Consider the following 22,534-nt stretch of genomic DNA (forward strand, 5'->3'; position numbering starts at 1 on the left):
TCGGAGCACCGAGAAAACACCCTGTCTAAGCAATACAACAAGCAAACAAACAGGTAGCAGCAGCAGTAGTTTCTTCTTCAAAAAGCGTCAACCAACAACAACACTCAAAAACTCAAATTCAATCCAATCCAATTCAATTCTATTCAATTCCCTCTGAAATCAAATCAAATCAAATCAAATCCCCAGAAATACCCAGGAATCTCTTTCATTCTCTCTCCTCCAAGAAGAAAGCAGTAAAAATGGGGTTGCCAATGCACCCAGTTGCAGGAGGAGCAGTATCAATGGATACTTTGAGCTCTAAAGCAGCTTTAATGCGGGAATCACTTCAAAAGAGCCAAACAATCACTGATAATATTGTTTCAATTTTGGGTTCTTTTGATCATCGTCTTTCCGCCCTCGAAACCGCCATGCGTCCTACCCAGGTTCACCTCATTTTCTATCAACTTTGAATTTTGCAAAAGGGGTTTTGATTTTTGTGGTTGATCTTTTAATTTGATTGAGTTTTTCAGATTCGGACACATTCAATTCGAAGAGCTACTGAAAATATTGACCGGACTTTGAAGTCTGCTGAAGTGATCTTGGCTCAATTTGACCTTAGTCGTGAGGTCAGTTTTGTGATCATTTTGTTTAATTTTGCCCCTTTTCTTAGTTTATTTTGTTGTTGTATTTATTTATTTATTTATTTTTTTTTTTTTTTGGGAATTTAGTACAGTTTGATCTGATATATATAGGCTATTGGATGACTAATTTGACTCTAGTGAATTAGTGATACAAATATTTGGTTGCAATATGATCTTAAAGTCGATATAGCATTTTCGGTATCATAGACATTTATGAAGGTAATGTTTGAGGGTGCCTTGACACTTGAGGCCGATTTATGGACTCTAGTTGTTCGCTACTTATGAACAAGGATATGTCGTGAGAACAAATTTGGTAAATCAGAGGATATTATTTCATCAACTTTAGTGGTTGGCCATGGCAATTAAGCCTCGTGGGGCAATTATTTTGAGAATTAGTTCATATGATCTTCATTAACTTTCTAAGTTGCATAGGAGTATATTTCAGGATTCTAGTTTGCTTTGGAATTGTCTCAATGTGTAGTTTCCGGATATCAACTTTTTATAATTTATACTCACTGATATTAAAGATATTTATTAGTCAAAGTTTAGATTTGGATATGTGCGGGCACTTAAATAAAATACTCCGTAATAGAGGGAGTATTACGTTAGGGCAATGGTTTCTATTAATTAGTACAAAAAGGACCTAATGAACACATAATTTTTGGTTTGATTACTGTAGCATTAGAGTAATAGAACTGGGTATAATGGTATGTTGTGCTCACTACCAAAATTTTAAAATTGCTTGGATCCACTCATGGTTGCTTTTATGTTTCAGTTTGCTTAGGACCATAACCACTCAATCAATCTGTTGTTAGTGAAGGGTCACAATGTCACATTCTAATTGGCCAATGAAAACCATCTTATTATTTTTTGTACTATAAATAACTACATAATAAGTCCCAGAAATTTAAGTTTTTGCCACTACTTAGACGTGTTCCATTAAGTGATAGGGTTGTTTGCAAAATTTGATATATTTAATGTATTCAAAACCAGAATTACCTTTTTTATATGTTATTTCTTCGTAATCTTGGTATTAATTTAATTTTTGGTAGAATTTTGGATTTAAATTGATTGTTTCAAGGGTTATTTACCTGGTGTAGAGGCTCGTCATATATTTGTGATCATGCGGTGATGACATACATCATAGTGCTAATTTGCTGCTTTTCCTATACTATTTGAAGTTGCAATAAGCTTTATCTATCCCTCCAACCTACTCTTATCAACACACACAAAAAAAGAAAAAAAAAAAAGAAAAAAAAAGGGAAGAGATAAAAAAACGAAAAGCATAGAAAGAGCTGTTAGGTGTTGGCTATGTGCATGTGTTACGTCTCTAGGCTAATATACCCAACATGCTTTTAACTCCCTTCCATCTTTGTGTCTTTTCTCATCTGTTTATGACAATAGAGTAGCTTTATGAGACATGGGTTTGACTTGTAGGCTGAAGCCAAAGTACTAAAGGGGCCACATGAAGATTTGGAAAGTTATTTGGAAGCAATTGATCAACTAAGAGGCATCATTCGTTTTTTTGGTAATTGCAAAGGCTTTAGGAATAATGAGGGGGTGGCCAACCATGTAAACAGTTTACTGGGTAAGGCAGTTCTTAAGCTGGAGGAGGAGTTCAAACAACTGCTATCATTGTACAGGTGCGTGAATTTACAATTAAGTTAAAAAAAAATAAAAATAAGGTTGCTCCTTCATTGTGTTTGTTTTGGTGTAAAGCCTTTTTGTTTTGTTTTTTTTTTTTTTTTTTTTTTTTTTTTTCAATTTAATTACTGTGCCTTCGTCTTGAACTCTGATACATTTACGCTTCAGTGATATGAATTAAATCTACATTTTCTTTTTATAATTGTGTAGGAGAACATGTGTCAATGCTTGAGATGTTTAGTTTATTTGCCCTGCTTTTCCTGCGCTGAACAGATAGAACCTATTAAGGGAAAAAAGGGAAAAGTTAATTTATGTATGGTGAAGAAGAAGCCGGAAATTTCTACACCAGAACAAGAGCATATTGAAACCATCTAGCTAATTTTCACTAGAAACTATGTCGTATTCTCAAGGTCTGGTTGTATCAGAAGAAAGAGGATTGTAAATTATATGAATATAAAATCTACAAATCAAGGAAAAGATTTTATTAATGTTTTGAAAATTTCAACCTTTTGACAAATGGGGAAGGGGGTATTCGAATCGGAGGACAATTGCATCATAGAGTTTGGATTTTTATGGACAATTGCATTGCATTGAGCAACAGCTACAATACTAAGGCGTATGGTACTTTTATAATATACCCGGCATGTCTGTGGTAAGGTTAAGGAAGCAGGAATGACTGGAGTAAAAGTGTAAAACGTATTAGCCAAGCTCATATGGCGTAAAATCATTGCAGTTTTTCCGCCCCTAACCCTTTCCCACTTCATCTTTTCTAAGCTGAATTCTCAATTTTGGCTGCCTTCTAGACCTGAGAGTGTTGACTTGTATTCTTCCTTACATATAATCAAGTAAATCAACAAGTCTTGTTTTCGCATGTTCTACATACAAATTTGATGTGTTTGATATTTACTTTCATTTGGAATAAGCTGTGTCCATTACAGTGTTGATATCTCCTCATATTTTATTGATCTTTTTCTGTGTGATGCGAGGATATCAGTAAGCCTGTTGAACCAGATCGCCTTTTTGAATGCCTCCCTAATTCGATGCGACCTTCCTCTGGCTCTCATGGAGATCAGGTTGATCCCAGTACCAAAAATCACGGTGATTCTAAAACTTCAGAGAATACTGTCTACACACCACCTGCTCTTATACCTCCGCGAATACTTCCTTTGCTGCATAACTTAGCTCAGCAAATGGTTCAGGCAGGGCATCATCAGCAAGTACTCAAAATTTACAGGTGGTGTATCTATTTATGCTAATGCACAATAAATTTCCATATGCCATGTCTTAAATGAGTGATCGGTCATCTGGTTATTAAGTTTGGCTAGAATAATTTCAAATCTTGTCTTTCAGTAGCCTAGATTGCATGCTTTATATATGTAATGCTAGTTATCCATCCTTGCAATGCTGATATTCAATTTACTTGTTCTTTTGGAGGGCCTGGGGAAGAGGAGGGGAGGGATTGGGATGTCATGTAATAACAGCAGGTAGTATCTTAAATCCTGTTCAAGACTTTAAGGGTTATATATAAGATTCAACACTAGATTTTTGTATATTATGCTGGAGCGTTTTTAGGATGTTACGAATGTCTCTCATAAGATTATCCTTTTTGTTTTTGTATAACTAATTCATTTATCCAGACACACAAGGGGCAATAGGATAGTGCTATAACTGCTGTCATATGGCTTTGTTTCTATATTCATTTAATGTTTTTCATCGAGTCTTATCTGTCTTCTCAATGTCATTCCCACTTTTAAAGACTAATGGGCTCTTCATAACTCATAAGCATGGTTAATATAGATTAAGCAGGAAAGTTCAGATTTGCTTCAAAGATATAGCAGGTTTTAGAGGCTGCAAATGGAACTAATTGGATTCGGTTTTATTTAGGTCATATCCTGGTGAAATCGTTCCTTCATTTTCAATTCTGTTTAGGTCATACATGGATCTATTGTTAGTTCATGACAAAAATTCAATTCAAAATTTTCATATTCAAGATTTAGGTTAGTTGGGTTTTGGATAAAATATTGGTTTGGATTGGGTAATTTGGATAACATTGAGGGTCTATTTTTCTAGGGTGTTCGGCAGCCGCCAACTGCTTTCCCCTGGCTCTTTTTCCCAATTGTTGATCGTTAGCTCATAGATGAGGCTTTGACACTTGGCAATAGCTTAGAGTTTGAAAGAAAAAGAGGTTATGATAGGATTTGTAATCTAGTTGAGAACAAACTTTTGGGTTGCCTTCCCATACTCCAAGTCATCTCTACCATATGCTTTTCGAATTCCCACTACCGATGTTAAAACCCACAATCAATTAGGTACAATTGAAAAATTGATAAACATAGTTTTTTTAGGTATAATTAGGACTGCCATAAGACCAGTGTTGCTCTATGGAACAGAATGTCGGGCCTCTAAGAAGGAGCACATTAAAAAGATGGAGGAACACTCTAAGAGATAGAATCAGAAATGAGGTTATTTGCAAAAAAGTAGGTGCGGCAAGCATTTCTGATAAACTAAGAGAAAACCGCCTGCGTTGGTTTGGGCATGTAAGACGGAGACCTGAGGGTGCACCGGTCAGAAGAGTGGAAGAGTGGAACCATGGAGGGCTTAAACGAGGGAGAGGGAGACCGAAAATGACTTGGTTGGAAGGAGTTAGGAAGGATATGAGGTATATGGATTTGCATGAGGATGAAGCATTGGATTCTAAGAGATGGAGGAAGATTTATGTCGATGACTACCGGAATAATCAAATTTAGTTCATGTTAGCCGACCCCACTCATGGGATTAAGGCTTTGATTGATTGATTGATATAGTTTTTTAAGTTTTTGGTCATTCAAGCTCATTAAGTATCTGTTTAGCTTACATGAAAAAATACATAGAACCGTAGAATTTTTTAGTAAATAAAGTTGGAATGTTTTTAAATAGACTAAACTCAAGAGCAAGGATATACACAAAATTATGGAATTGTACCTAGCCCGAGCAGATGAGTGTATACAGGAATGATCACATATGTAGTTCCTATAGGCAATAGGTTTTGGCACTTCCCATATAAAGTTCTAGGAAATTGCAATATCTTGGAAAGTATCCAACCCAACAATTGTCGAGAGACTCAAGACTAGGCTAATTGACGATAAGATTATGAGAAAGATATCTACACCTAGTTTGTGAAAACTAAAACCATTAGTGCCACTTGCATCATCTACCTTTAATCTATCTTCTCTCTCTCTCTCTCTTTAATTTTTTTATTTTTAAAACATAGTTATATCCTTCACTCTTTTATATGTATCTAATAATGATGTTTTTCTTTTCACATTCCTCATGATTTTTTTATCTTTATTCGAGTATAGTTTGATGTTCACTCTTTCAATTCCTATCTCTACCTTTTCATATTTCTCTATAATATATATATGATTCAACAGCCTGTTGCACAGGTCAAATGGCAATATCATGAATAAAATAATAACCAAGGAAACACTCTATTGCTTCCAACTCCTACAGACAAATTTAAGTTGCAGGATCCTATGGGTTCCCCAGTGTAAGATACAACACCTGAATTGGCTAAATATATCTCATAGTGAAATAAGTATAGTTATTGAGTTGGGGCAAGTTCTGGGTTCCCTTATTTCTGTACCTGCTTAAATGTGTTCATTGCATACCTGTCACCCATTTACTACTTGTGATATGCATGAATTCCCGACATCCTTACATTAGAGAAACTACCCTGATTCCTGCAGACTTAGACAGCCCAAGTAACACCTTGCGTTCCATGTATGATGTGAAGGTTTTTGATATTGTTCTGAACTCTATGAAGTATAGTCTGATAATAGTTGATTGCAAATTTCTTTTCAGGGATACCCGTGCCTCAGTCTTAGAGCAAAGCCTGCGTAAATTGGGTGTGGAAAAGCTTAGCAAAGAAGATGTTCAGAAAATGCAGTGGGAGGTTTTGGAGGCTAAGATTGGGAATTGGATCCATTTCATGCGCATTGCTGTAAGAGTTAATTTCTGGATATGGTGTTTTCAGCATGTGAGATGTATTACTGTGTAATCATCTCCTTATTGCCAACAGGTTAAACTTCTTTTCGCTGGTGAAAGAAAAGTTTGTGATCAGATGTTTGAAGGCATTGATTCCCTGAGGGATCAATGTTTTTCTGATGTTACCGCAAGTAGTGTTGAACTGTTACTTAGTTTCGGAGATGCTATAGCCAAGAGCAAGAGGTCCCCAGAAAAACTGTTTGTGCTGCTTGACATGTATGAAATAATGCGAGAATTGCATTCAGAGGTATTTAATACTTGGGACAATTCTGTAGCTGATGTATTAGTGTTAATGTTAGTACTTTGAGATAAGTATATCAGACAGAGTTCCAACCCCATACCAAATGTTTAGTTTCACACTTGCACATGCACTCAGGTCTTGTATTGTTGTTTTAAGTCAATACATTGCGACTAAATTGTAACACTTGGGTGAAAAAAAAAAACTTGCACTCCTATCATGAAGACTATGTCATTTTGTTGAAGTTTTTTGCAGTAACATAATTGATAAAGCACTGCCCATTGGTTTCATATCGTTGTGCAAAATGTAGATTGATTAGGCTTTACAGGTTTCCTTTCCAAATTCTGAAGGCTTATTCTTTCCCTTGTATTGCAGATTGAATTACTTTTCAGTGGTAAAACTTGCGCAGAAATGAGAGAATCTGCTTTTGGTCTGACAAAGCGCCTTGCACAGACTGCGCAAGAAACTTTTGGTGATTTTGAAGAAGCTGTTGAGAAGGATGCAACAAAAACTGCAGTTTCTGATGGAACTGTCCATCCCCTGACAAGCTACGTGATCAATTATGTGAAATTTTTGTTCGAGTAAGATCATCTTTTATATTTCTGCAATTTTCTAATGTTTTCTGATGCAATCTTTCTCTGAAGCCAATATTATCTGGATGCTTTAGGTTTAATCTTTGACAAGACTCTCTCTCTCTCTCTCTCTCTCTCTCTCTCTCTCAATTAAGTGCATACATAAACATATAACACACACACACTGACATTTCGCATACACACTTAAATGGGAGTTGTGAAAGAAAAAATATGAAATAAATTGTTGTAAGTGGGATTTATGTAAGAACAAGTAGATAGAAGAGATGTAGATGGGATTTGTGTAAGAAATATTAAGAAAGAGATTGCTACAAGCAGCATAAGGTGGGAAAAACAATATCGTGTTTGCGGGAGAGACTGACTTAAGGAATGGACCAAAGTGGAGTCCTTAACTAACTTAAAGGTATGAAGGGAGAATATGTTAAATTGAAAGTGACATAAAATCTTCACTCTACCTTATTTTATTATTATTGCTATGTAAGAATGGGTATTTATTAGTCAGTGTGTGTGGAGAGCCTTTTTTATAATTTTGGGTTTGTACTGCATTGTCTAATTGTTTGATTTGGTCCTCCTCAATGATTGAAAGCCCCTCCTACAGCTTTTTAGCACAACCTCTTACATCCAACAAGGTGGCAATGCTAGTTCTCTGCTTGTCAAGCTTCAAATATTTGAATTTTCCCCCCATCTTAAACATGAGAGTTCAAATCTGAACAAATTTAATGGATATGATGTATCCATCATTTGTCAGATATTGAGATGAAGACTGAAGAGTATGCAATTGACTGACAAAATTGAAGAACTATTGATAATCAACTGGTCAAACTTTGATCAACAACCTAACATACCAGGCTGTATTGTCTATTGAAAAGTTAAAAATTAAATGTACAGATTAGGGTCATATGACATAAAAAATATGAGTCCAATGAAAACCTTTCAGCATCAGCCATTTTATGATTTGTTCATTATTTTCATAGTCAGCACTCAGCAGTTAGATTGTTAGAAACAACAGATTGATAGAATAGTATGTCCTTCATGTGATTGCTGGTGACATATTTAAATACCGTATTCTTGCCTGGACATTCATTCATGGTGGCTTTTATGGTGATGGTGGAGATAAGTAATTGTATTTCTACTTAATTTAGGATTAGTAGCTGCTATACTGACATAATTGACTTTGTAACTTTTCTGTTTTGCCTTTGTTATGTAAATTCAACAATTACGGCCCAAGATTTGTTCTTGAATGGTTTCACTTCATTCTTAGCTGTGTCACTTTTGGCTTGGACTTTTGGGCATCAAAGGGAGACAACCTGATTCCTTTTTGCTTGATATTTGTTTGTGGGTTTATAAGTGTATCACCTCAAACCAAATTGAAGATTCCTAAATGAATATTAGAAAGTACATGAAAACTCTTAGGAACACTACTTATATAGTTCCTCCGACCGTTTGACTTTTACACTATTCACACAACACACTTCGACTCGCTTTTGTGGTTTATAGATACGATAAAACATATTCATGTGGGATGTTGTTTGAATCGCTTCAATGTATATTTTATTAATATCCACTTTATATAATTTTACAATGTTAATAATTAGAGATATTAATCGTTAAAAACATGCGTTGGCAAGCGTGATAATAGAAAGGTGTCGACTAAAAAAAAAAAACAGAGGAAGTATTAACTCATGGGATCTGAGCTCTGTTTTTGAATAATGTTGGACTAAAATGTGGAGTTTTGGCCATCAAATTTGGCTCACTGCCTTTGTATGGTAGAAAAGAAATTATTCTGAGCTAGTTGGCTGAGCAACAACACTGTAATTTTTGGCTCAAATGATTAATCAGTGTTACTTCAGTGACAAGCTTGATGACTGTTGTCATGTGAGAGTTATGTTAAAATTAAGCTAAATAACCAGATCCAAGGAGAAGCCAAATTCGTAAGCCACCAAAAACAATTGATGAACAGGAAGAGAAGCCAATCTACAAGGATAGTTTAAGGATGAGTAATTGCTGGGGTTTTATTTGATAGGATTTTACTTCCTGCTAGTTCTAAGGGGATTACCATGTCAATCTTAGGAATCTTAAGGGCACCTGGTGTATATTTGAAACCATAGGGTACCTGTTGAATTATCGAACCCATGCAATTGAACAACCTCTCAACTTTTTCATGGCTGTTATGTAGCAATTTATTCCTGGCTTCTCTCTACTCTACAAGTTTTTTTTTTCCTTCTCATTTCTGGTAATGAAAGGTTCTTCTAAGTTCAAATTTTAGTTTTTAGGAAATTTTGTCAGAAACTTCCTTATAAATCACTCTTTTTGGCAATATCCTCCTTGTAATTTTTAATTTTGGTAAGAACATACCGTAAACAATTTTTTTCTTTTTGCGACATCATACCTTATGCTGGAAAATGTGGTTTGACCCTGTTTTTCCGACGTTGACTACACCACGTGCTTGTCACGTGCTTACTCAATACCACCCCCTTTCATTTTTCCCCCTTTCCCCTCCAATTACACTCTCTTTTCTGTTCTTCCGCAAGAAGAGAGAACATCATTAGCGAATGGAACACCAACCCCAGGAAGCAAAGTTCCATCAATCATCTCAACTTCAATGAACTTGATGAATCTTCACCATTTACCAATTTCTGCGAAATCCCATTAAAATTCTCCCCCTTTTTTGCAGATTCCAATTCAATTGCACAACCTCACTTACAACTTCACTAGATTAATTTTCCCAGGAATTTTCGTCTTTAATTCCAATTAATTCATCAGAACCCTTGTCAATTTCCCTCAATTCTGATTGAGGAAGTTCATCCTTTTCATCAAGATTCAACAGTTCCTTGGAATTAACACCCGATTGTTCAATCTTAGCAAAATTTCCAGAAACTTGGAGAGATTTATCAGTCATACCACCTTTTGAGAAAGAGAGAACTTTGCTTTTTTGGGGAAGAAGGTTATTTGGGTTTCCGTAAGACCCGCTTCAAGAATTGAGGGTTTTGCTTCGAAAGATGAAGGAAGAGAAAGAGTAGGAATTGGGTTTAACGAATTGAGGGGTAATTCGTGGGTGTCAGTGATTTTTCGTTTGGGGGAATTAATCGTTTGGGGGAATCAAATAAATAATTTAACAAATTTCATTACTTACCTGGATTAATAAAAGTCGCTTGCACAATTTCGCCAAAAAAAAATGGAGCTCGTTGCCCTCAATTGAGAGTGATTCGAAAGAGGGGGAAGAATAGAGGAGAGAGAAAGTGTAAATGGAGGGGTAAAGGGGGAAAAATGAATGGGAGTGGTATTGAGTGAGCACGTGGTGTAGTCAACGTCGGAAAACCGGGTCAAATCTCATTTTCCGACATAAGGTATGATTCGCAAAAAAAAAATTGTGTAAGGTATGTTCTTACAATAAAAAATTATTAGGAAGTTTTTGACAATAAAATTGATTTATAAAGAGGTTTTTGACAAAACTTCCTAGTTATTATTCCAAGATAACCTATTATCAACACACACTGGGAAATTTATTTCTAGCCTCTTGACCATTGTATCTGTAAAAACTCTGAAGGAATCTAGCACCAAGCTCAATCCATACCTAATTACTAAATGCAAGAGAACAAAAAAAAATACAATCAATCAATCAAAGCCTCAGTCCCAAAAGTGGGGTCGGCTAACATGAACCAAATTTGATTATCCCGTGTAGTCATCGTCATAAATCTTCCTCCTCTATTTCTTACGATTTAATGCTTCATCCTCATGCAAATCCATACACTTCATATCCTTCCTAACTCCTTCCAACCTACATTTTCGGTCTCCCTAAAAATTCAAAGAACAAAAAAAAAATGAAGCTGTTTGATCTTGAAATATTGTAAAATCTGTTCACTACTCTTACTTAGTTCCCCATCTATTAAATTTCTGCATATGACCTTGTTTTTGTAAGTCATTTAAGAAGACGTGCAACTAAAATCATTACTTATGTGATGTATTTGGTACTTTGGTTCTCACTTTTGGTCAAAAGCTAAGAGGTGGTTATGTTATTATGATCAAAGCTTTGTTAATAATTGCGCAGAGTGCCTAAAAATATGGTTTGACTCTTCTTGTTGTATATAACCATTCAGTCAAGATTTTTCTTTTATGCCTTCCACCTTCAAGTCAGACACCTGATTATGTATCTGTTCATAGGGAAACACAATGTTTTTGATATATGTATCTTGGTTTCCTACTCCTGGTTTGTAGTTAGACTGTCGATATATCAAATATACTGCAGTCTATCTAAGACTCTATAGCTCGCTGTGATGGAATGGAGTAATCTAAAAGTTGCCATATCTGCAGCTCTTTGATGCTTTGAGTGTTCAATATTCCTTGAAATCGGATCAAATTTTAGATAATATAAGTAGCTAGATGGAAACTAATTATATTTAGACCATTACAAAAACTTGTGCTATTCTGTTGCCTGCTAAGATGAGATGCACCTGCTGTAAATCTGGTCTAAGCTTTGAATATTTGATTTCATGTAGCTACCAGTCAACCTTGAAGCAACTATTTCAGGAGTTTGAGAAGGCAGAAGATGCAAATTCTCAGCTTGCCAGTGTGACTATGCGGATAATGCAGGCTCTTCAAACCAATCTTGATGGGAAGTCCAAACAATACAGAGATCCTGCTTTGACCCACTTGTTTCTAATGAATAATATTCACTACATTGTAAGATCTGTACGCAGGTATGTCATCTCAGAAGATCTATCTAGTTAAGCCTTTAAAATTTGTATTAGTTTAGTATGGTGGAAACTCTATTGATCGAATCATTTTGTGTTTCAGATCTGAGGCAAAAGATCTATTGGGTGATGATTGGGTGCAAAGACATAGAAGAGTTGTTCAACAGCATGCGAATCAATATAAGAGGATTGCATGGGCTAAGGTAGGTTCTCACTGAGACATCTTATAGTCAAGGCTTTTGGAATGTGGTTGCTGTGTCTTTCAATCATTGTTTTTTCGTCAGTGAAGAAATCATTTTATCTGTTGGCTTTTTAGCTGGATAATGGTTTGTCATTTCTATGATGAATTTAAAAAGAGAAACCGTGTGTAAAAATAAAAAGGGAATATTCAATTAACAACAACAGGGAAATATTCAATGAACCAACACGTTGGCTAACATGAATTGTCATAAGGAATCGTATGATATAAAGAAAAAGGACATAACACAATAATCATTTGAAAGAGTTTGAAAAAAGGTGAGTAAAGTGAGTTTTAGAAGAGAACACACAATGTTTAAAAAGAGAACCAAGAATAAAATTCTAGAAAGTTTTAAAAGAGTGGTTAAAACATTGGAATAAAAAACAATAAAGGTTTGAGAAAACTTTAGCAAAGGAAAGCAATCTTCTCCTCCTCTGCTTCTTCTTCTACTTGGACGCCTTAATCCTACAAGTGGGGTTGGCAACATGAACCAACACGAGGACTTCCCAGGGGGTCCCCCATCCTAGTACTGCTCTCGAGTCTCAATCTTTGTGTCTCATGTCAAGTGATGTGACAAAGTTTTACACTATTACTGGCCTACTGTAACCCTCCTTTATTCGGCTTGGGACTGGCGAAACCCACTGGCGGAGTTAGCAAAGGAAAACAATACGTTTCATAAAACATTAGTGGGCTAAAAAATAAAATTAAATATTCAATGACTTAGGGGTTAAATATTGAATGTCTCAGGGGTTAAAAATTTTTGTTCCCAAGTATGACTTAGGATACTTTATAATTTGTTTAAGGCAAACAAACAGCTAACCCTTTATAAAAGTAACCCACCCTAAATTACTCTTCAATTAGTAGCAACGTTTTGGTTTTTGTGCTTGCCAATGCACATTTTGTATAATTAATATCTTTAATTATACTTTAGTAAAAATTATATGAAGTTAATATTTTGAATATAAAAATCAAGGCGAATCTAATAACATTCCACATGGCTATGTTTGTTTTAATGTTTGAATCACTAATAGTATAGAATTTCCAAGGTTGCAAATTAAAAAAGAACTGAGAAAGTATAAAAAGGCCTGACCTTTCTCTATTCAAAATAGAAAAGGCCCAGCTGGCTCAGCCCTTAAAAAAACTCACTTAATATTTAAATTTGGAAATTTAATTAGAAATTACCTTGGGAGTTTGACTTTTTTCTGGCCTTGTATTTTTTTCATGCAAAAATTTGCAATAACAGAATGTGAGAGTTTCATTACCCGTAGCAATAATTTTATATCGGTTTTCCTAATATAGCTTTACCCCATATAATGAATACATTATCAGTGCTAAAAGTTGATCCTGTAAAGTTCCTGATGTTGGAACTTGGCTGATTTAGGTTTTGATATGTTCGAGGATTTCCCTGTATGCCTAGTTGTCCTTGGCTGAAGATAAATCGTAATAGTTAGCGTGAGTCTTGCTTGTAGATGTGATATTGCACATGGAATTGCAGTCAACTATCGAAATATTAGCAAAAATGGATGAGTGGTACTCAACATTTGGTTAGCTTTGAAATAGAGGGAATTCAACGAGAGCATGAGTGATCCCTAGATTCATGTTAGAACCATGCTTATGATGAGAACTATTCTTATGGTGAGAACCGCATAAAGTTCGTGTCATAGAGGTACATCAAATAATTCTAAAGAAGAAACAAAAACTCTTTTTTTTTTTTTTTCTAATAAACTATTTTCTCTTGTACACTCATGCTAATTTGAAGTCTTTCTTTCCATTTCTAGAAAATTAATCAGTTGAAACAATCTATTGCAAAAGAGCATCCTTGCAAAGCTTATCCAGTTTTTGATTTTGAGTAATATTGAATTAATTAGAGTTGTCCTTTCAACTAACATTACCAACATACATCCTCATTTTATAGTTGATATTTTTTGACTTTTGAACTGTTCACAAACTCTACATTAAATAAGTTTTGCGATTTATAATTATGATTAAACATTTAAACATAGCATGAGAATCTTGTTAGGTTCCTCTCAATGTATATTTTCAATATATCAACTTTTTACAACATTTATTATTATTGATTAAAGGAACTAATTGTTGAACTTATGTGTTGGCAAACATAATAAAAGAAATATGTCATCTAAAAAAGAACACAGGAAGTATGGTGGTGCTTTAAGCTTTTTCAAAGTTCAATTTAGTTTAACGAGTTGTCGTTAAAGCTTTGATACATTTTCTTCTATGGCCTAAACATCAACCATTTTAATTAAAATATGTGGTTTGACTTCCTGCTCTGTGCCAAAAGATCAAACCACCCTTGTTAAATATGGCGTCTTTGACAATTTGAAGAGTAAAACTCAGGAAAAAACTTGTAAACTATGAAAATATGAACGGTATAATTACATGGAAGTACTCTAGTTTTGGCCGACTTAGTTGTCTGTTGTTTTCTTTTCCCTTTGAAATACCAAGGAAATCTAAAAATAGAAGACAATTGTGGCTGTATATACTCACTTTTTTTTTCCTCTTTTGTGAACTAAACAATATAGTTTTCTCCATCAAAACCCAAATGAATGAAATGTTAAAAGTTGCCCAACTTTAATTTCTGTAATATTCTGTATGTCAAAGTGATATCCCCAAATCATAGTACTCGTAACTTTTTCATATAGTCAGCTGGCTAAGGTATTGGAAAAAAAACTTATGGTTGATCAAATACAATGACCTGTGGTGATGATAAGGTGCTGTGTCTGTGTGTGTGTGTGTGGTTTGGGGGGGGGGGGGGGGGGGTGCGCAGCAGTGTTGGTGCTGGTGCAATCACTGTGGTAATTGTTGCATGCTAGGAAATGTTTACAACTATATATTAATTAAAAAAAAATTTCAAATAATATTATCTAGGTGATAATGATTTACTTCTTAGATGATAGAATCTTGCATTTTCCTTTAGCGCATTTGTGTTATGGATTATACTCTATTGTCCAATGTCAATAATTTTTTATGCAATTAGTAAGATACTGTGTGAGGAGTAATTTTATATTTCAATAAAATGCCTCCTTTTTTCATGCTTAAAGGTAGAGAAGCATTACCGTGGAGGCGTGGACATTGTCATTTGACTTTCCTTGCAAATTACAATCAAACTAACTAGGCAAAATATCCTGTAGTGCTTTTTTTTTAAAAAAATAAAAAAATATCCTGTAGTGTTAGTATAGTAGTATTTTGATTGCACTGACAGTTCCACCAGTCATCTGACTGAAGAAATCTGTTGCCTTTTGTGGTTGGCAATTTCATAATTTTGATGTTCCCTTTCAGCCATGCACTGTATCTGAATATATTTTCTGCTTGTAGATTCTGCAATCTCTCTCCACACAGGGTTTGACTTCATCTGGGGGAGGGACTGGAATTCCATCTGATGGAGGAAATAGTAGTGGAGTATCAAGAGCATTAATCAAGGATAGGTTAGCTTATAATCTTACAGCTTGCAAAATATGCCTTTTTGCATTTGACAAGTTTTGATTAAGTGGAGTTGTGATTGCAGGCTAAAAACATTCAATGTGCAATTTGAGGAGCTTCATCAAAGACAATCTCAGTGGACAGTGCCTGACACAGAGTTGCGTGAATCTCTGAGACTTGCAGTTGCTGAAGTCTTGCTCCCTGCATATCGATCCTTCGTCAAACGCTTTGGGTATGTGCTCTTGTGTCTTGTTCATTCCATGTCTTGGTAAATTATCCCTGAGGATCTTCCTTGTGCTTCATCTCCAAGCCATTCCCGGCAAATGTGTTGGTGGGTAGGAAATTGGTAACACTTATCACACAAGTTGACTGAAGCTTTCTTTTGTTTGATAAGGCTTCTTTTCATTTGGTTATATTGTACTCTACAGATATAACATTATACCTTGTGATACCATCTATGGAATATTCAACCATTTGTAGTAATGATTTGCCCTAGGGCGGGATATATAGGTGGCTTAGCTGAGCCAGAATTTAGAAGCCTTATCAAGCAATATACAAAGAAGGCTCTTTTAGCCCCCGCCATACAATTGCAAAGGGGCTACTGTGATTACAGTCTTGATCCAGAAGACTATTCAATGGCCCAATACATCATAAAAAAAAAAAAAAAGAACGGAAGTGAAAGAGACAGTACTCAGTAGATTTCATTAGTTGTAATTTGAAGTTCATAGTTTATCTGTTCGGGAGAACCTATCAACTGGATCAGGCTTGGACAAATCTCAGTCTAGGGCTTCAGCCCATGTCCCCACCCCAGGCTTAGCCCCAAGTGCCCAAGCCTTTTCCTAATCAGAGTTGGCTAAGGGCCACTTCCTAGTTCCTACCTGCATATCAAACAGAAAATTATTCAGCTCTTCATGGGGTTGCCGTTCTTGTTTCTGATATTGTAGCAGGAATTTGCGTGTACTCTTAACTAGATGCTTAACTCTAATAATAATTGGAGTGCTGCTATGTTTGTGAGAATGTTGCATTGAGATGTTGCTTCAAAGAAAGGAGGAATTATATGATTATAATTCCTTTCCTTCTGCAACTTGTGAAGTTGTGATAAAACAGGTAGTCTTATGTTTTGTAATTTCACATTAGTTAATATGTGACTGTTATAAGTTATAACTGTTTTCTGCTGCTGACCTCTCTCATTTGGATTATTGGGGTTGGTTAATTGCATAGTTTGTTGCTGCCAGAACGTATTGGTTATCTTGACTTTCTTCAAACACCACCAGCCCTCCATTGCCCAGTATGGATTTTGCCATTGGCAAGGTCTGGAGGTTGGGATCTATGCAACCTGTGGTGCGCACAAATCTTAAGCTCATTAAGAAAACTACTAGCAAAGTGGCAGCTTGTGATGGAGACTGGAAGGTGACCAGAGTAGAGTGTCAGGGCTGGATGGGAGTTGAGGAGTTAGTTTGAATGGGAGGAGAAAAAACGATTCTAAAACCAAAAAAAACCAATCTGAACATAGGTGACAGGATATGTGATACTATGTTACTTCCAATCAAGTTATTTGAGTCCAAAGAGGTTTTAATTGAAAATTGGAAGATTAAGAAATGTAATCTATGTTGCTCTATATTATAAACAAATAGAAGGTTCCACTACATTTTTGGGGCTTTTGCACTCCATGCTCTATTGTTTTTTTCCCCCCTTGGGCTTGAAAACAACTATGGTTATATACGTGTGGTGATGTTTTTATATTAACGTATGCTTTTTAAATTGAGTATTGGACTGAAATTAACCTTGTTTCATGTTAATTCAGGCCTTTGGTTGAGAGTGGGAAGAACCCTTCAAAATACATCAGATACACACCAGAAGACTTGGAAAGAATGTTGGGTGAGTTCTTTGAGGGTAAGACTTTAAATGAGCCAAAAAGATAGTCATGATGTAAAGAAATTTCTATGTTAGAAGGTTTTCGGCTTCCATGTAAAGTTGCAAGAGGAACAGCAGAACATACAAATAACTTTGAATGTGTATATACTTGCTGAGATGTTGAAATGGTGTATCTTTTCTCATGTTTCCCGACTAACTAAGGGTGAATTTAGTGGTTTAAAATCTGAAATAAGTTGTACTCTTTTTTTTTACTCTTTCTCTTCGCTCATTTTTTTTTTTCCCTAAAAATTCTCATTTACTAAAGGTTACCAAAAACTAAAGAAAAAGTCAAAAAACCCATTAGTTCCTCAATGCATATTTTTAAGGATTTTTTTACTTTTACCACCAAAAAAAATCAAAAAAATATTTTTTATCATCAAAACTTCTAAAACTTTTATTTTACCACCAAATAAAAAATTAAAAGTTGTTTTTTACCACCTGGCGTAAAAAACCTAACGGGATTTTTTAAATTCTTCAATTTTCGCGTCAAACTCATGCTCTTAGGAGGCACTTTGGCCCTATGGACCCAATTTGAGGTCAGAATTGACAAAAAATGATCGAAAATTCCTCGTTTTGCGTGTTCAAAAAACCTCGATTTGCGTGAACACGCAAAACGAGGCATTTCCGATCATTTTTTGTCAATTTTGACCTCAAATTGGATCCATAGGACCAAAGTGCCCCCCTCAACCTATGAAAAACATATTCTGCGCACGAAATTCGAAGGAAATTTTTTTAAGCCGTTAGATTTAACGGTTTTCTTGACTTTTGGTGGTAAAAAACAATTTTTAGAAATTTTTTTGGTGGTAAAGTAAAAGTTTTAGAAGTTTTGGTGGTAAAAAACAATTTTTTGATTTTTTTTTGTGGTAAAAGTCAAAATTTCCTATTTTTAATTGAACACATTTTATGTGGTTAACCATACCGTGTGGCTAGCTATCATAGGGGTTACTTTCTTAGTCTATACTTGATTAATGTTACATGAGTTACTTAGTCATTATTATAGAGGTTACTTTGTTTTTTTACAAGCGGTCACATAGCGTGTCCAGCCGCACACCAACTGGCGCTATTAACTGAACTGTCTCCAATCATCAATAATTTTTTTTTTTTTTTTTTTTGAAAAATCCAACATGATTTTACATTGTTATGTTTATTTTTACGAAAAAATCACTACAAATAAACAATATGTAATGTTGCATTGTCACATGTTAAAATTAAGTTTATTTATATGATTTAGGAAATATGAAAACTAATAATACCACATTTAGCTTTTCTGCTAAAAACAATTCCATCTTTTCGAAATTTGGAAACAATGCTACCTTTGACCCTTATTTGCTCAAAATAAGCCTTTTACCGGTTTGTCAAATTAGTAACCTATTTACAAATGTGACTAGACATGTGTTACCTTCTTATTGGTTTTTGTTTTTTTAATAAATTTTTTTAAAAAAGGATAATAATAAAAAAAAAAAGCCTTTCCCCACTTCCCCGATCCCTTTCCGTGTCGGTAGGGGTGGCAATATCATCCAAACTCGATAGATAACCATCCACCCGATCCAAATATATGGATGAAAATCTGAACTTAAGCGGATGACAGAAGGATGATGGATGGGTTGGGTGACGGATCGGATCGGATACGGATGATGATACATCCAACCCATCACCCGACCCATCCATCCACCCGTTAAATTTATGTATAAAAAATAAAAACAATTATCTTTAAAATAAATTAATGTCTATTGTAGTGTTAGGAATTGACATTTGTTTTTAATTTAGTAAAAAGGAACGAGTATTAGAAAGATGTATCAAAGTTTTAATTAATTGATCATTTTTTTTCAAATCTCGATTTTAATTATTAAAGTGCAAAGTTGTATTTATATATTTATTTCACCCGAATTATCACCCGATTTACCAAATTCATCCATGGATGACGGATGGATCGGATGTGGATGAAGGAAAATTAGGTGATGGATGGGTCGGGTGATGGATGGAGCGTTAGTGGATGGAGGCGGATGAAGCATCACCCGACCCACCTCCTATCCATTGCCATCTCTACTTGTCGGACCACCAAACACACAACCCTTGCTCCACTAGCAACCAATTTGCTTCAACAGTCGTAACAACACCGATCAGCCCATGCACAGCCGCATCCCTACAATCACCTAACACCGCTACCTGGAATCTTCAGCGACCTCCACATTGCCACCACTCGCCACCACAGCCCACGCCAACCACTTGGACAGCCCGCAACAACGACAGCTTTGCACTACCAGCGATCACACTAATCAACGACACCAATTGTTCCCTTACCCTCATCATAAAACCACCATTGTGTTATGAATCAAATAAAGATCAAGTCTGATTTTGAGAAATCAAAATGGAGACTTGGACAATTAATCTAGAAAGCCGACCAAATAAGAAAGCAGGGCAGCTTTGTTGGGTTTAATTGTATGAAAATGAAATTGAGAGAGAGAATTCCAGAGAAGAGATAGAGTATAGAAATAAGAGCATCCCCACTATTGAGGAAAAAAAATTCTCCTCATTCTCTCTCTACCCACTTTCTCTCTCTTCCCAACAAAATTTGCTCATGAGCATTTTTAGTGAGCAAGTTTTATCCCACTAGTGAGCAAAAAAAATGCTCATCAATCTCTCTCCTACTTTTTCACATACCCCACCAATATCCTCTCTCTTACACATCACCCTATTATTACGTATTATGTTTTGGTTAAATGAATTTTTAGGGCTACTAATTACAATTATACTATTAATTAATTTAATACAATTATTAAATATTAATTCATAATATTGAAATTTTAATCGCTAATTAATTATAAATTTAATACAACATAAATTTAATACAACTAGAAATGGGATTAAGAGTAATATAGAGTGTTTTTGTGATTTTTGATTTATACCAAAATATGTCAAAATGGATCTCTATTTGTAGAGAAAAAAAAATATAACCGTTGATAAATTTTTCTTTTTTAAAAAAAATAATAAAACGGCCATATTACCGTTTTAATTTAATTACCGTTTCAACAACGGTAATATTTTCTGATTGGTTGAACAAGCTGGCAGGGACGCGTGTCAGCTTCCCATTCGCTGGACTGACACACCCCTGTCAGCAGTTGCCATTAATTTTTTTTTCCTTTGCTGCCTTCAAAATGCGTCATTTTGGGGGAAGGTCTTCATAACCAAACCTCAAAACTCGTCGTTTTGAGGGTGTTAAAAGCAAAAAAAAATGTCAGTATGTACACTTGCTGGGCCCCACGATTTCACTATTCACTTTCATTTTTGCTCATAGGATGAGCAAAATCAAATATGCTCATGAGCATATTTCCATTTGCTCATTGATGGGGAAGCTATTATTGTAATTTTGCTCACCAATTTTGCTCATGAGCAAAATTCTCCTCACTGATGGGAATGCTCTAAGGAGAAGTTTTTATTAATTCAGCATAATGAACTCATTACAAGGACTTTGGCTAAATAGCCTTGAAAATTAGGTGACTCACCACAGCTTACAAACTGACAAAATACTATAACGGTATGAAATACAAAAAGTACAATTAACAAAATGACAACATACAACTTTCATTATGCTAATCATGCTATTGGAGTAGTACTAGGATTCTCTAACATCTTTTCCTTTTCATTCTTCTCCTTTCCAGTTCCATGACAGCTGTCATTTTTCCTTCATTCCCTATTTCTATTTCAACTGCTCCCTCCAGCCAGCTTCATTCTTACTGACTTCCTCCAACTCAACCATTCCTAGGCTCACAATTGCATTAATACTCCCCCTATTAACAAATCCTTGACCCCAAGGATCAAAATTAGGAAATTGCTCCTCCACCTTAGCTGCATTCAGCCATGTGGCCTCCTCCACAGATAAATGGTCCTACTGTACTAAGCATTGCATGGTTGTTTCTCTTGACAGTCCTCTTATCCACAACTACAATAGGGTATTTCTTGAGTGGCTCCTCTGATGGAAAAGTTGGAATGGGGGTTGGATCAGGTGTTATAGGGATAGGGTCATGGTGTTTTTTGAGTAGAGAGACATGGAAGGTGGGGTGTATTCTTGTGGAAGGAGGTAATTGAAGTGTGTATGCCACGTGACCAACCTTTTTAATGACATGGTAGGGACCATAGTATCTTCGAGACAGTTTTTCATTACTTCGATATTGAATTGATGCTTGCCTATAAACCCAGTCACCTATGTCGAAGCTCCTTTTTGATCTATGCTTGTCAGCAAGCTGTTTCATTCTGTTCTAAGCCTTATGTAGGTTGTCCATGAGCATCTTTACAACTGCATCTCTCTGTTGCAAACTTCTATCCACTGCATCAACTAAGCAAGATCCTGCTAAGTAACGTCTATGCAGAGGTGGTGTAGTATTGTACAGAATCTCAAAGGATGTTTTGTTGCTTGTAGTGTGAAAATTTTGTATTATGTTAGAATTCAGCTAAGGATAACCACTTGGACCATTCCCTGCGTTTATCAAAAGTCATACATCTAAGATAAGTTTCTAGGCATCTGTTTAGCACTTTAGATTGGCCATCTATCTGAGGGTGGTAGGATGTTGACATATTGTGCTGGACTTCCTGTAACTTCATGAATCCAGACCAGAACCGACTTACGAAAACCTTATCTGTGTATAAGATAATAGACTTAGGAAACCCATGAAGTTTGAATATGTTATCCAGGTAAGCTTGGGCCACTGTCATTGCTGAAAAAAGGTGTGAGAGTGCAATGAAGTGAGCATACTTGCTTAGTTTGTCAATGACCACCAAAATTACATCCTTACCAAAGGAAAGAGGTAACCCTTCTATAAAGTCCATGGTGATATCTTCCCATACACTCTCAAGGATGAGTAAGGGCTGTAATAGACTTGGGTAAGCCTGCCGATCATATTTACACTTTTGACATACCTGAAATTGTCTTACATAAGACTTGATATCTCTTTTCATGCCCTTCTAGTATAGTAAGCTCTTAGTTCTCTGGAAAGTGGCTTATGTTCCTAAATGACCTCCCTGAGAAAAATCATGTAGCCAAATGAACAACTTCTGTCTTAGTGGCTTAGAATTACCCACCACCAGCTTCCCATTTCTCCTAAGATGTTTCTTATCCCAAGAAAAATGCTTATGAGAGTTTT

At 35.5% G+C, this 22,534-nt stretch overlaps 2 protein-coding genes across 2 annotated transcripts; one reads left to right on the forward strand and one right to left on the reverse strand.

Moving 5' to 3' along the window:
- Positions 1-17,608, forward strand: LOC145604539 (exocyst complex component EXO70A1-like). The gene is made up of 12 exons (XM_081660425.1): positions 1-422; positions 510-605; positions 2,058-2,263; positions 3,259-3,498; positions 6,105-6,243; positions 6,322-6,534; positions 6,901-7,106; positions 11,612-11,812; positions 11,910-12,009; positions 15,378-15,487; positions 15,568-15,714; positions 17,287-17,608. Exons 1-12 carry the CDS (start codon positions 240-242, stop codon positions 17,402-17,404), a joined length of 1,959 nt encoding a protein of 652 aa, XP_081516551.1. The 5' UTR covers positions 1-239; the 3' UTR covers positions 17,405-17,608.
- Positions 17,609-21,238: 3,630 nt separating this feature from the next.
- LOC145604026 (uncharacterized) lies at positions 21,239-21,646 on the reverse strand. The gene has a single exon (XM_081659980.1). It carries the CDS (start codon positions 21,644-21,646, stop codon positions 21,239-21,241), a length of 408 nt encoding a protein of 135 aa, XP_081516106.1.
- Between the last annotated feature and the right edge of the window lie 888 nt (positions 21,647-22,534).

The sequence above is a fragment of the Chenopodium album genome, chromosome 22 (genome assembly GCF_948465745.1).
Source record: "Chenopodium album chromosome 22, dcCheAlbu1.1, whole genome shotgun sequence".
Classification (NCBI taxonomy): Eukaryota; Viridiplantae; Streptophyta; class Magnoliopsida; order Caryophyllales; family Amaranthaceae; genus Chenopodium; species Chenopodium album.

Bases quoted from the DNA above. Each gene is read 5' to 3' on its own strand.
- LOC145604539 (XM_081660425.1), top strand. From the start codon at position 240: ATGGGGTTGCCAATGCACCCAGTTGCAGGAGGAGCAGTATCAATGGAT. The intron at 11,813-11,909 runs GTATGTCATCTC...TTTGTGTTTCAG, and splicing joins ATTGTAAGATCTGTACGCAG to ATCTGAGGCAAAAGATCTAT. The intron at 12,010-15,377 runs GTAGGTTCTCAC...TTCTGCTTGTAG, and splicing joins AGAGGATTGCATGGGCTAAG to ATTCTGCAATCTCTCTCCAC.
- LOC145604026 (XM_081659980.1), bottom strand. From the start codon at position 21,646: ATGAAACAGCTTGCTGACAAGCATAGATCAAAAAGGAGCTTCGACATA.